This window comes from Haliotis rubra, unplaced genomic scaffold (genome assembly GCF_003918875.1).
Source record: "Haliotis rubra isolate DU_JTF1 unplaced genomic scaffold, ASM391887v1 Scf1142, whole genome shotgun sequence".
Classification (NCBI taxonomy): Eukaryota; Metazoa; Mollusca; class Gastropoda; order Lepetellida; family Haliotidae; genus Haliotis; species Haliotis rubra.
Genome location: NW_025765051.1, coordinates 74,310 through 88,180, shown reverse-complemented (window position 1 = coordinate 88,180; position 13,871 = coordinate 74,310). Strand labels below are relative to the sequence as shown.

At 41.9% G+C, this 13,871-nt stretch overlaps 1 protein-coding gene across 1 annotated transcript in view; it reads right to left on the bottom strand.

Moving 5' to 3' along the window:
* Positions 1-13,871, bottom strand: part of LOC124253532 (scavenger receptor cysteine-rich type 1 protein M160-like) — a 37,704-nt gene that overhangs the window by 9,906 nt on the left and 13,927 nt on the right. Inside the window, exons 13-22 of the mRNA XM_046687334.1 lie at positions 12,931-13,281; positions 11,945-12,268; positions 10,706-11,005; positions 9,787-10,122; positions 6,707-7,021; positions 4,890-5,213; positions 3,920-4,267; positions 2,291-2,608; positions 1,430-1,735; positions 386-727 (exon numbers count right to left, since the gene is read on the bottom strand). Coding sequence (XP_046543290.1) covers positions 386-727; positions 1,430-1,735; positions 2,291-2,608; positions 3,920-4,267; positions 4,890-5,213; positions 6,707-7,021; positions 9,787-10,122; positions 10,706-11,005; positions 11,945-12,268; positions 12,931-13,281 — 3,264 coding nt within the window. The remainder of the gene's footprint in view (positions 1-385; positions 728-1,429; positions 1,736-2,290; positions 2,609-3,919; positions 4,268-4,889; positions 5,214-6,706; positions 7,022-9,786; positions 10,123-10,705; positions 11,006-11,944; positions 12,269-12,930; positions 13,282-13,871) is intronic.

The window sequence follows — 13,871 nt, the reverse complement described above, 5'->3', positions numbered from 1 at the left end:
CACCCGATCCTGTTAATCTTCTTTTTGCGACAAGCAAGGATTGCTGTAGATCAATTCTAACCTGGACTGTCATGGGTCCTCAGATACTCAACATTTCATAGGTACAAGCATAACATTAACCCACATTCTGCTCAAACTATGATGGGCACATTTCACAACTGAAAACGTTAAGTTACAAGCCCAACATGGCAAATATACTGAGGGAAACAAATAAGGGAACACCACTTCGTGGCAGTGTTTCTTTATTTATTCTCAGATTTCCTCCCACATCGCTATTCAAAGCAGGTGAAGAAAACTGGAAAATATTAAAGGAACGCTTGAATTTTCCTGTGTTCCTTAATTTGTTTTTCTCAGTATATTAAGGCCTCTATCAATAAATACTCACATTCAGGGTAACAGAAGACCTTGACTGGTCCTTGTGAGCAGGAGTAGTTTGCCGATGAGTTGTCACCAACCTTGAAAATCTCCCAGTCTTTAGTACGACACATGTCCAGAAGTGTTGCTCGTCTGTCACAGTCGATGTGGCCAGCGATAACATCCTGGATCCCTGGTTTGTCGGTCTCTCCATAGTAGGCCTGCCCAGCGGCAAACCCCAGCTCCTTACATACAACGTTGGCACTGGTAGATGACCATATAGGGGAGCACACTGTGGCTTTCAAACCTTTGTATTCTCCGATCAGGTAGCCATAATTCTTTGTTTTTCCGCCTTCAATGGAGTACGTTGTCACTGAAAGAAACACATTGTAACTGATGATTTGGTTGAAGCATCAATAATTGCTGTTGAGTTTTATGTGACAGACATAATGAAAAATCTGGTACTAAATATGTATGAAAATAAAAGTGAGCGAGCGAGTATGAAGCTTAAAACACTTGATTTGAGAGTTTGATGCATGCTTGCATAAACTTCCAGGTAAAAAGGTGGCGAACCTGAAAGCTTCATTTACAAGCTGAACTAATTATTCAAGAAATATTTTTGTTGATGTGGACACTGCCTGTTATGTTAGCCAAACACTTCGTGTTCACATGACAAAGCAGTTAATCATTTCAAACCTAAACCATTTATGGCGTTCTTCACTAAACTGACTAATGACATCTGTATTTTGTCCCATACTGGCAACAGATTTGGCTCCTCAAAGTGGAAGGGTAGCCGAGCAGTTGAAGCATTTGCTCGTAATGCCGAAGACCTGGGTTTGATTCTCCACATGGGTACAATGTATGCAGCCCATTTCTGGTGTCCCAAACCATGATATTACAAGAATGCTTTTAAAAGCAATGTAACACTATAACTCACTCGCTCACCTAAAAAGTCCAAAACTGTTATTTGGGATGACACCAGGGTGGGGGTTTGAACCAAGAATGTATGGGTTATGAGCAAACGCTTTAATTACAGGGCTACCCAAAATCTTGGAGGTAGTGATAAAAGACTTACGGTCTCCTTTGTTGTGGCAGAAGACGCCAGCAACATTGTTACAGTAGCTCCCAGAATGCACCCTGTCATCATGGCTGCAGGACTTCAAGTCTGTGTCGGTTTCGGAACAAGACACATTAAACATCCACACGGGTAAATGAGCTGCACTGCTGTAAACCTTCCTTGGTGCACCAGAGTCGAAGCCAAGTGATTTGCACACTAATACTGCAGCGACATCATTGAATCCATCAGAGCAGACTTCACCAAACACTCCAAACCTTGACACCAGCACCTTGTTTTCCTCAGTACGTATTTTCCAGTCTGTTACTAGAAGGTAGAAATATAAAAAAAATCATCCTTTTGAAGAAAACAACAGACTCAAGTCAATATGATGAAAACATTTTTCCACATCAGTAAAATAGGACATAGGGGCATGCTTCACTGGTTGCAGAAAACTTGAATCAACTATACGATATGACCATTGTCAGGTTCAATTGTAGCATTCATAAAGAATAAATCACTGATGTTATTACATCCTGTTTTTCGTGAGTTTGTTGTTTAATGACACACTCATCAATATTCCAGCTATATGATGGCGGTCTGTAAATAATTAAGCCTGGACCTGACAATCCAGTGATCAAAAGCATGAGCATCAATCTATGCAATTGGTATATGATGCCATGTGTCAACCAAGTTAGCAAGCCTGACTACCCGATATCATTAGTCATCTCATGGGACAAGCAATGGATTAGTGAAGGCAGATTTCTATGAATTAAGTTACTATAAATCTTGGTAAGTTTTTAAATGCAATTTGAAAACAGAGCAAGAATGGTGCAACAGAACATCTCCAAATGAGTCTGAATTACCGAACAAGCATCTCACCTTCATCTTTGCCAGTGTCGCACTTCACAACAGCAGGTACACCCGATGGACATTTGTAATTGTACTTCTCTGACATGACACAAGATTCTAGAGCTTTCTCACTTCCTGAACACGTGACACTGCCAAAGCCCATGCTGTAGGAGCTGTGGATGAAGGGGTTGTAGCCCAGGGTGCTGCCACCGTTTGGAAACCCAACTTCCTGACACACAACATTAGCAGCTTTGTCATCGAAGCCTTCGGTGCATATGCTGTAGCTCTCCTTGTTGTCACTAATGAGGACCACGCCGAGGGACGAGTTGAAGAATGGTTGCAGTCGAACTGAAAACAAAAGTCTTTTATCAGTCTTGCAGAAAATCGTGGGACACATATATCCAGAAAGGGATTTGAACCTAAGTGAGGTCTTATACTACTTGTGACAGAGTCATCAGAAGATGACAAATCCCCCGACCCCCACATACTTAAAAGAACTTGACAGTTACTTAAAGTCCAATTCTATTTATTTAGACTAAGTCCAAATCGTTTCTATGGAAATCATGAAAAATGTAAATGACAAAAATCTGCAAATAGCAAAAGACACCACTTCAAGATTTGTTTGATATATATACCAAGTTTTGTTGAAGGAAATTGAACATTTTTTTTAGTTATGCTCTGGAAACAAAATTATTATAGACAGACGGACGAGGCGTCGACTTTATACCCCTGAATTATATGCCGGGGGGTTGAATAGGGATTTGAATTTCAATGGGGTCTTATGCTACTTGTAAAAATGACATATCAGTCAAGTTGTTAGTATAAACAAACATGTACTTCACAAGAAAAGCCAAATATCTCCTTTATATTTATGTCAAAGTGCACTTGAAACGTCTGACAAACAATATCAAACAATTATGTGAAGATTTCAGGAGGCTGTTTTTATTTAACATAAATCTTTCGTACTGATAATATTGTTCTTGCATACTGAGTGCCTGAATTTGATAACATAGGACTGGACAGCAGTACAGGTAGATCAGTACACAGCAACAAAGTGTTCAAACGATACATATTACAATTTTTGGTGTTTGGGTTTATTTCATAATACAAGTATAACAAGATTCATTAGTATTTTTGATAGGCATTTAGAAGTTGGTAGGGTAATACAACACACTTGATATGGATGTGCAACTTCTTTATTATTTACATACGTCGTTTCTGGGCTAATACTTGCCCTTCATCAGGTGAATGATGAAGGGCAAGTCATTAGCCCAGAAACGTCGTGTGTAAATAATAAAGAAGTTGCACATCCACATCAAGTGTGTTGTATTCTTTTATATTTGTCAGAGGGGTACACAAACACGTGGTCGAGATTACCAGTTGTCAAATTTCCATGTCAAGCTGACTTTGTGTGCCTGACTCTGAAAGTGTGGGTTCGAATCCCGAATGGTACTAACTCTAAACCCATTAGTTCCCAATTTGTTACAGTCATAAAACAACACAGAACTTTTTTGCCATTACACAGCCATACAGCCTAGTGAATAATGACCACTTCTGGAACATTTTCAGAATTTCAGATTCTGTTCAATGTTCTTCATCCATTTATTGCATGTCCTGAAAATTCATTCCATGAACACATAAACTCCAGTACTACTGTACCTCGTCCGTAACAACTGGCTGTTGCAACAGTCCAAGAATTGCAAGCAGTGTAATTTTCCGATCTGAAGAAGAAATAGGTCTGATTTGGTTGCTTTCTGCTGCAGGCGTTGATATCGGTCTCGGAGCCACTGCACTGAAACGTGGCCATCAGAATGCTGTCTGTAGGTTTCTTCTCCGGTGGTGCTGGTAGTTTCTCTCCCGATGTGTATCCCTGAGACTGACACACTTTAGCTGCGTCTTCATCGCTCCATCCATCATAGTCACAGATGAGGCCAGATTGGTCCCCATCAACAGCCAATACCCAGCCAGATTTGGCATCGATGCCTCCTTGGATTGAAAATCCAATTCCTGGACAAGAAGAGAAAAATACATCAAATTGTAGCAGCAATAATATCAGTGACATCACATCAGTAGTACACAGAATAACAGTGATGTCATATCAAAACCACACACATAGCAGTGATGTCATATCAAAACCACACACATAGCAGTGATGTCACACACATAGCAGTGATGTCACATACATAGCAGTGATGTCACACACATAGCAGTGATGTCATATCAAAACCACACACATAGCAGTGATGTCATATCAGAGCTACACAGAAAGGTGACTAAGCATTAAGACTATAGTAGTGTGGTATATCACAGTGTACAGATGCAGAATTACTGGTCAGAAAAAAAAGACTTTTCTAAATGTCTGACGGTGAAGAATCTTTTATAAAGAGATGACATTTAAGAAACAGGATTAGGGCATTTATCTGACAGTTTGAATTGTTTTGCTTGTTGTATAACGCCCCACTCAGCAATATTCCAGCTATACGGCAGAGGTCTGTAAATAATCCAGTCTGGACCAGACAATCCAGTGACAAACAGTCTCAACTAACACAGGCAGGGTGTTCACTGGGATTAGGAGGTTCTGTATATGTCTCAAAATCAGTCTGATTTCTCATGAAGGTTCACTGCTTACGTTTATTGAGACATGTAGCTACAGCAGATTGGTAGCAAATCCTTTGATCCGGAGGACTGGTCCAGTAGGAACAGCCGGAAAGACTCGACTCTGATCCTGTGCAGTTGAACCTGTACTTCGAGATGGGCATGTCGGAGCTGGCGTGGGACTGGCTTGCCAGGCCCTCTTTGTAGCCCATGTTTCGGCACACGACCGATGCCTCCTTGTCGCTCCAGTTGTTACCGCAGAGGCTGAACCAGATGTTGTCTTTCTGGATGACAACCACGTTGTTTATGCCCCTCAGTTTCACAGCCATATCACCTCCTGTTGTGCCGTTGCTTCCATCTGCAAGGGATAACACAGTGTCTTTGCTTTTGTAAGTGAGTGAGTGTGGCTTTTACGCTGCTTTTAGAATACTCCAGCATCATTCTGTTAGACAACCAAATGAATGGGCTTCAACAATCCACTTGAACAATGTAGTTTTTAGAAATATTCCAACAATATTGTGTCGGAAAATGAATGGAATGGGCTTCATACATTGTACTCAAGTGTGGAATCTAACCCTGATTTTCAGCATACATGAATGTTTGACCACTAGGCTATGTCAAATGCTTTTGGGAGTGAGTTAATGAGATTTTTGCAAGAGCAATATTCCAGCAATTTCAGAATGGTCTGTAGTAATCCGAGTCTGCATCACTGAATGAGCCAAAATTATGAGGGTACAATATTACCAGCACTATGACACATTCTGGTTAGTGACAATTTACCCTTGTGCAGAATGAAACCCCACGCTTCGTCGTGTTAGGCCAAAACTTTAACCACTAGGCTACTCCAACCACCCCTTCTTATTACCACATTCAAAGAAGCTTAAGGCTCTTGGCCCTTATTCTCAAAACGTTCGTAGCCATAATAATTCTTAACTTTGATCGTAGCCAATGTGTTAAGAATGGGCTTAAGAAGTTCGTAGGGCTATTTACGTTTCGAGAATAGCTAGCCTGGGTCACAGGGGTTTGTAACGCTAAAAACTGCCATCAAGGTATATACTGTCACTGACGGGGTCTTAGTACTATATAAAAGGAAAGCGATGTAACGAGGTCAACACACTAAGTTCGTTTCAGGGCAAATTCAACAATGCTCACTGTATTTATCCCATTTAAAGTATGCACACATTTCAAACCAATAGATTTACCTACAAAATGAGACATACAGCATAAAAATCGAAGCAGTACTTTGGAAGCTAGGGTCTTCGGAAGCTCGAAAAATCGTGATTTCTCGATTCCAAGCCAAAATCCCTGCTCAGAATTTGTAGCGGTAACTCACCCATTTTCTTGTTTATTTCAAAGAAAATACACACAACATTCACCAAAACATGTTGAACTGATGGCACCTGTCAGCACACAAGTCGCCATTCTTTCGGAGACACTTACATCTCACTGTCATAATGAGTTTACGTATATTTATTCATCGCTAGCAAACAAAATTATGTTGTGCCCGTTCACCATTGACGACCTTGGCCTTAACCTGACCCACACTGAAAAGAGCAGTGGGGCACCTTCATTTGTTTGTTGTTTAATGCTGCACTTAGCAATATTCCAGCTAGATGGCAGCAGTCTGTAAATAATCCAGTCTGGACCTGACAATCCAGTGATCAACAGCATTGATCTACGCAATTGGGATACGATGACAAATCTGTCCACTCGATCTCGCTAGTCGCCTCTTACGACAAGCATGAGTTACTGAAGACCAATTCTAACCCGGATCTTCACAGAAGCCTTACATTGAACCATGACAGAATAAATCACACAATGTAATAGACTAGAAAAAAAAGAGACTATTACCTGGGCCATCACCATGGTAACACTTCAAAGAAACAAATTGCTGACTGCTGCAGTAGATATACTCGGGATGCGTCCGACTGCTACACTCCTTGATGGACCTCTCAGTGCCTGTACAGTTCACGTCTGTCATGCCATAGGAGTAGCTTGGATGTTTGTACGCCACTGACGATATCATGGAACCACCCTTGAAGCCCATTTCCCGACAAGCAACATCAGCAGCGATGTTGGTGAAGTTCTCGGCACACACCTTGTAGCTGCTCTTGCCGAAATACACAACCAGTGGCCCGCTACTGCTAGAGTCTGGGTAGAGGGAGACTGAGGAGGCGAGGAGGCAAACAGGAGTGAGTGAGTGAGTGAGTGAGTTATTATTTAACGTTACATCGGCAATATTTCAGCCATATCGTGACACAAACAAGAGTGAGTGAGTGAGCATCGAAATTGCAAATGTGGGAACTAGTCATCTTATACTGGCCAGGAGATGTGAGAGGGGAGTGAGACCGGAGTGAGATTTTGGGGAGATGGGAGATGGGAGATGGGGGAAGGGTTGACATATAGGGGATATTTAGGGTTTGGGGAGAAGAAGAGATGGTGGGAGATGGACAATTGAGTGAGTGATTGAGTGAGGTATCCGCCCTGGTTTTATGCAGGTGATGAGCGGGAGATATTACAACAACATAATGGCGGTGGACACCAGAAATGGGCTTCACACATTGTACTCATGTGTGGAATCGAACCCAGATCTTCAGTGTGATGAACAAATGCTTTAACCATTAGGCTGCCCCACCACCCTTTTAAATAAGTAGTGAATGAGTACAACGTTTTTTAAAACAATATTTCAAAATACCGCGAAAGTCAGTGAGCCTGACCATGTCAATCCAGTTAGTGATGGGTTTACCAGTAAATTAACTATGGGTGATCAAAATTTCAGCAACATCAGTTGTAAACTGGCGGGTGATCGGAAAACATACCAGTAAACTAGTGATGGGTGATCGGGAGACATACCAGTAAATTAGTGATGGGTGATGGGGAGACATACCAGTAAACTAGTGATGGGTGATCGGATCCAGTAAACTAGCAATGGTGATGCAGACATACCAGTAAACTAGTGATGGGTGATCGGGGAGACATACCAGTAAACTAGTGATGGGTGATCGGGGAGACATACCAGTAAACTAGTGATGGGTGATCGGGGAGACATACCAGTAAACTAGTGATGGGTGATCGGGGAGACATACCAGTAAACTAGTGATGTAAACTAGTGATCGGTGGAGAGACATACCAGTAAACTAGTGATGGGTGATCCAGGAAACATACCAGTAAACCAGTAATGATCAGGGAGACATACCAGTAAACTAGTGATGGGTGATCGGGGAGACATACCAGTAAACTAGTGATGGGTGATCGTAAACTAGTGATGGGGAGACATACCAGTAAACTATGTGATGGGTGATCCAGGGAGACATACCAGTAAACTAGTGATGGGTGATCGGGAGAGACATACCAGTAAACTAGTGATGGGTGATCGGGAGACATACCAGTAAACTAGTGATGGGTGATCGGGGAGACATACCAGTAAACTAGTGATGGGTGATCGGGGAGACATACCAGTAAACTAGTGATGGGTGATGGGGAGACATACCAGTAAACTAGTGATGGGTGATCGGGAGACATACCAGTAAACTAGTGATGGGTGATCGGGGACAATGGGTGACATATACAGTAAACTAGTGATGGGTGATGGGTGATCGGAGACATACCAGTAAACTAGTGATGGGTGATCAGGGAGACATACCAGTAAACTAGTGATGGGTGATCGGGGAGACATACCAGTAAACTAGTGATGGGTGATCGGGGAGACATACCAGTAAACTAGTGATGGGTGATCGGGAGACATACCAGTAAACTAGTGATGGGTGATCGGGGAGACATACCAGTAAACTAGTGATGGGTGATCGGGGATCGGGACATACCAGTAAACTAGTGATGGGTGATCGGGAGACATACCAGTAAACTAGTGATGGGTGATCGGGAGACATACCAGTAAACTAGTGATGGGTGATCGGGGAGACATACCAGTAAACTAGTGATGGGTGATCGGGGAGACATACCAGTAAACTAGTGATGGGTGATCGGGGAGACATACCAGTAAACTAGTGATGGGTGATCGGGAAAACATACCAGTAAACTAGTGATGAGTGATCGGGAGACATCCAGTAAACTAGTGATGGGTGATCGGGAGACATACATACAGTAAACTAGTGATGAGTGATGAGATCGGGAGACATACCAGTAAACTAGTGATGGGTGATCGGGAGACATACCAGTAAACTAGTGATGGGTGAACATACGATAAGACATACCAGTAAACTAGTGATGGGTGATCGGGAGACATACCAGTAAACTAACTGATGGTGATCGGGAGACATACCAGTAAACTAGTGATGAGTGATCGGGAGACATACCAGTAAACTAGTGATGGGTGATCGAGAGACATACCAGTAAACTAGTGATGGGTGATCGGGGAGACATACCAGTAAACTAGTGATGAGTGATCGGGGAGACATACCAGTAAACTAACTATGGGTGATCGGAAAGACATCCAGTAAACTAGTGATGAGTGAACGGGGAGACATGCATCAAGCTAGTGATGAGTGATTGAGAAGACATCCAGTAAACTAGTGATGGGTGATTGAGAAGACATCCCAGTAAACTAGTGATGGGTGATCGGGGAGACATCCAGTAAACCATGTGACTATGACAGTAGTCAGTCCAATATCCTGTAAGTGACTATTTTTTTAAGGTATTTCACTTTCATTTTAAGTGGAATTATTTCTTTCTAAGTATTATAGGTGCAGGTGCAGTGGGGGTACTCTAGTGGTTAAACTGTCTGCTCGTCACGCTGAAGACCCAGTTTATTTCCCATATAGGTACAGTGTATAAAGCCCATTTCTGATGTCCTCTGTCGTGATATTACTAGAATTAGCTAAAAGCAATGTAAAACCAGCTCACTCACTAGCTCTAAGTATCATAATCATTAACCAATATTGTTATAATTGTCATCCTTGGTACTACATTCTTACCTTCTTTTGCACAGGACAATTTGACAAGGTTGCTGTAACAACGTCTGTAATAGTCTGTACTTGAGACTGTCCAGTTCCCGGAGCATGCATTAGGGTCCTGATCTTCACTGCTGCAGTCAAAGTCTGTCGCCCATGCATAGTCATAGCTGGACTGGTTGTGATGCTGGGCATCCACTTTCTTTCCAGCAGGGAAACCGAAATATCGACACAAAGTGTTGACATCCTGTTCGGACACGTACTGCCAGTCACACAACGGGTACGACAGACCCATGAAGTTCACCATCACAAAACCAGTGTTCGGGGAGCCGGCTTGGGGGTGGAAAGTATACTTAGCCACTGAAATAAATATTTGAAATAAAATACTATTAATCTTCACTTGTGTGGAGTATGACATAAGTAACAAAGGATTATACAGAAATGAAGGATGTCTCCCAAGAATGGTGCATGGAAATAACTTTAAAATTGCTAGTGTACTCCGGTACAGTGGCACATGCAAAATCACTTGTCCAATCATTTTTCCACTATACCGGACGTTTTCTTGTTGTTGTTTTTAAATAAACAACATTATTAATATTGGAAAGTCAACTGGACACCGGTACAGCGTGATATACAAAATTGCTTGCCCGACAGAAAAACACACTGGACTCGGACGTCGGGCAATGGGTTATTTCCACCCCTGTTGTTGTCCCCTTCATTTGAGGTTATTTTACAAAATAATCTTTGAATTATTGCTAAACTGTAAACTAAAAAGTCTTGCAACAAAAATGCAAATCATTTTGATTATGCCAGATTGGTAACATTTGGTAAAAAGGGTTTTCTTCAATAAACTGTGGTGGCACAAGTCTGCTACAAGGGCAGTTTAATCATCATATTAATGACACTTAAGCACATACAAAAACAAGGAATATACACTACTTACAGTCGCTGGTGTTGTAACACTTCACAGCCGCAACTTTGCTGCTACTCCAGCATTTCCCATCACCAGCCTTACAGTCCGTCAGCGACTTCTCCGACCCTGTACAGTTGACTTGGCCAAGCCACTGAGGGTCTGACTGCGACCTGTATTTTGTCTGGTTAAAGCCTGCATCATAACCCAGAGCCTGGCAGACAACATTGGCATCTGTTTCAGTCCATCCACTGCCGCACACTGTTCCCCAGTAGCCGTGTCTCTTCACAAGGACTCGACCATCTTCCGAAACCTTGATTTCTGTGATAGGTGCTGAAATATAATCAACCAGTATTGTATTGGAAGAGGGATGTTTGTTCATTTGTTGTTTCCAGGTATATGGCAGTGGTTTGTAAATAATCGAGTCTGGACCGGACAATCCAGTGATCAACAGCATGAGCATTGATCTATGCAATATAAGAGGGATGACTTTTTATCAAGCAATATTCCTGCAGCTAAAACCTAAATGTACACATTTCACAAAGTATGAGGTAGAAACCAGCTACCTGATGCTACGAAGGTTTCAAAATGTCTCCTTTAGCAATATTTCAGCAATATCACAATGGGAAAAGGGGGACACCCTACTAAGGGTCAAGAGTGAGCGAGTTTAGTTTACGCTGCACTCAGCAATATTACAGCTATATGGTGGCGGTCTGTAAACAAGTCTGAACCAGACAATCCAGTGATCAACAGCATCAGTATCCATCTATGCAATTGGGAACCAATGATATGTGTCAACCAAGTCAGCGAGCCTGACCACCCCATCCTGTTAGTCGCCTCTTACGACATGGGTTACCGGAGATCAATTCTAACACGGATATTCACAGGTGCTAAGGGTCAAGAGGAACCCCAAATACTAATTTCAAGGGTCCTTACTGGTAATATTTAGGTCCTGTGAAGTAATGAAATGGTGTCGTGTACTGTAACATCTAATAAACACTTCAAATACAGGACCTGAGTATTTCAAGAATGTCCAGAATTTGGTTGTGTGAATATCATTGAGGGCTCACCCTGCATCAGTACTATACATTATCGCGAACTGGGTGCACATTTCTGCATCACGTAAAATTCTGGTGATTATTGAATTGTTGGAAATGTGGTGGCAAGATCAATATCGAGTCTAATGCACATTTACAAAATTCATATTAATAGTACTGTCAGAATTTGTGTAAGGATATTTCTGCCAAAAATTGCATCTATGGTATCTCTCACCCTCTGTATCTGGCTTGTCATCACACAGGATTGATGCATAGCTCGTATAACAAGAATACGATGAAGAAGGTTTGCTGCAGTTAAGAATGGAGGATTCAGTTCCATCACAGGTGACATTGTCCCACCCGATGCTTGCATACATGTTCCCATAAGTCCCTGCAGGAAGTACAATGCCGCTCTTGGCCAGACCCAGTTCCTGGCATGCAACTTGAGCAGCAGCATCTGTGAAGTTGTCGGCACAGAAAGTTCTGTAGGATTCTTTAACTTCACTGGACGCAACTTGCAGGACCCCTGTCTTGTTGAAGAACTTTGTGTGAAGCCTCACTGAAAGTTGTATAAGTTGGGTAACAATTTGCAATCATTTGTTGAATGATTAATGTCTAATTCTTGAGTGCCATAAGCGGGCTTAGTTTGAAAGGTGGACAAGGTTCAAGGAAACTAAATTTAAATGCACAAAACTTCTAAACTTGAATGCTACTTGGACACTATGACACTGTTTCTGACATTATGACACTGTTTGAGATACTTTGACATTATGACACTGTTTTGGACACTACGACACTGTTTCAGATACAATAATATCATGACACTGTTTCAGATACGACACTATGACACTGTTTCAGATACAATGACAGTTTCAGATACAAAGATACTACGACACTGTTTCAAATACAATGATACTATGACACTGTTTGAGATACAATGATACTATGACACTGTTTGAGATACAATGATACTATGACACTGTTTCAAAAACAATGACACTGTTTCAGATACTTTGACATTATGACACTGTTTCAGAGGAATACTGACACTGTTTCCGATACAATGACACTATAACACTGTTTCAGATTCTTTGACATTATGACACTGTTTCAGACACTGATTACAAGAGCTTGACCTTAGCCAAGGTTCTTTACCAGGACACTACCCATTCACTGTGAAATATTGATAAAGAAATCATTTATTCAATTACTATTACTTACCCCTTCCATAACAGAATACTCTGAACAGATTATTCCGGCAATTTGACGTATAATACATGTCCGACGAGTTCTGTTTCCCACTGATGTCCTGCTTTGTCCAGTTAGCCTGCATACAGACATCCAGAGAAGCCTCGTCTCCTGAACAGTACATCGAACTGGCATACCAAGCAGTGGTGGTCTCAGGAATAGCTAAGGGGTCAGTGTAGGGCTCTCCGGTGTAGTAGCCGAGGCTGCGGCATATGACAAGAGCTTTGGAGCTGCTCAAGTAGTTGCTGCAGGCAATGCCCTTCTCATTCTTGAGAGTTGCCATCACATAGCCATAGTGTCCATTTGTCAGAGAGTAGGTTGGAACTGAAGGAAAAACAACCCAGTAGATGTCATAGTCTGTTTGTAGAATGGATGGGTTTAGAATGAGTGAGTTTAGTTTTACGTCGCTTTTAGAAATATTCCAGTAATGGGGGACACCAGGTATGGGCGTCACACATTTTGTCCATGTGGGGAATCAAACACGGGTCTTCAGCGTGATGAGTGAACACCTTAACCAGCAGGCTACCTTACTGATCGATAACATCAGAAACAGCTTACACAGTATTTCGGTTACCTCAATTACTGGTAAATAATTTATGAGAAAAGCTTAATGAAACACTGCTAACCAACACTAACATATCCAATTGGGTATGGCACAGGTTAGTGGCTAGTGGTTAAAACGTTCGCTCGTCAAGCCGAAGACTCAGGTTTCGATTCCTCACATGGGTACCGTGTGTGAAGCCCAGTTCAGATGTTCAGATGATATTAAACTAAACTCATTCACTCACGTATGGCACTGGAAGATAAAGGATCATATGTCCAGGGTTCAAACCAATCAAAATCAAATTCTGGTTAAGAGACAAAAGTCAACATTATGAAAGCAATGCCACAGACCACTATGCCCCTGTCTCCGC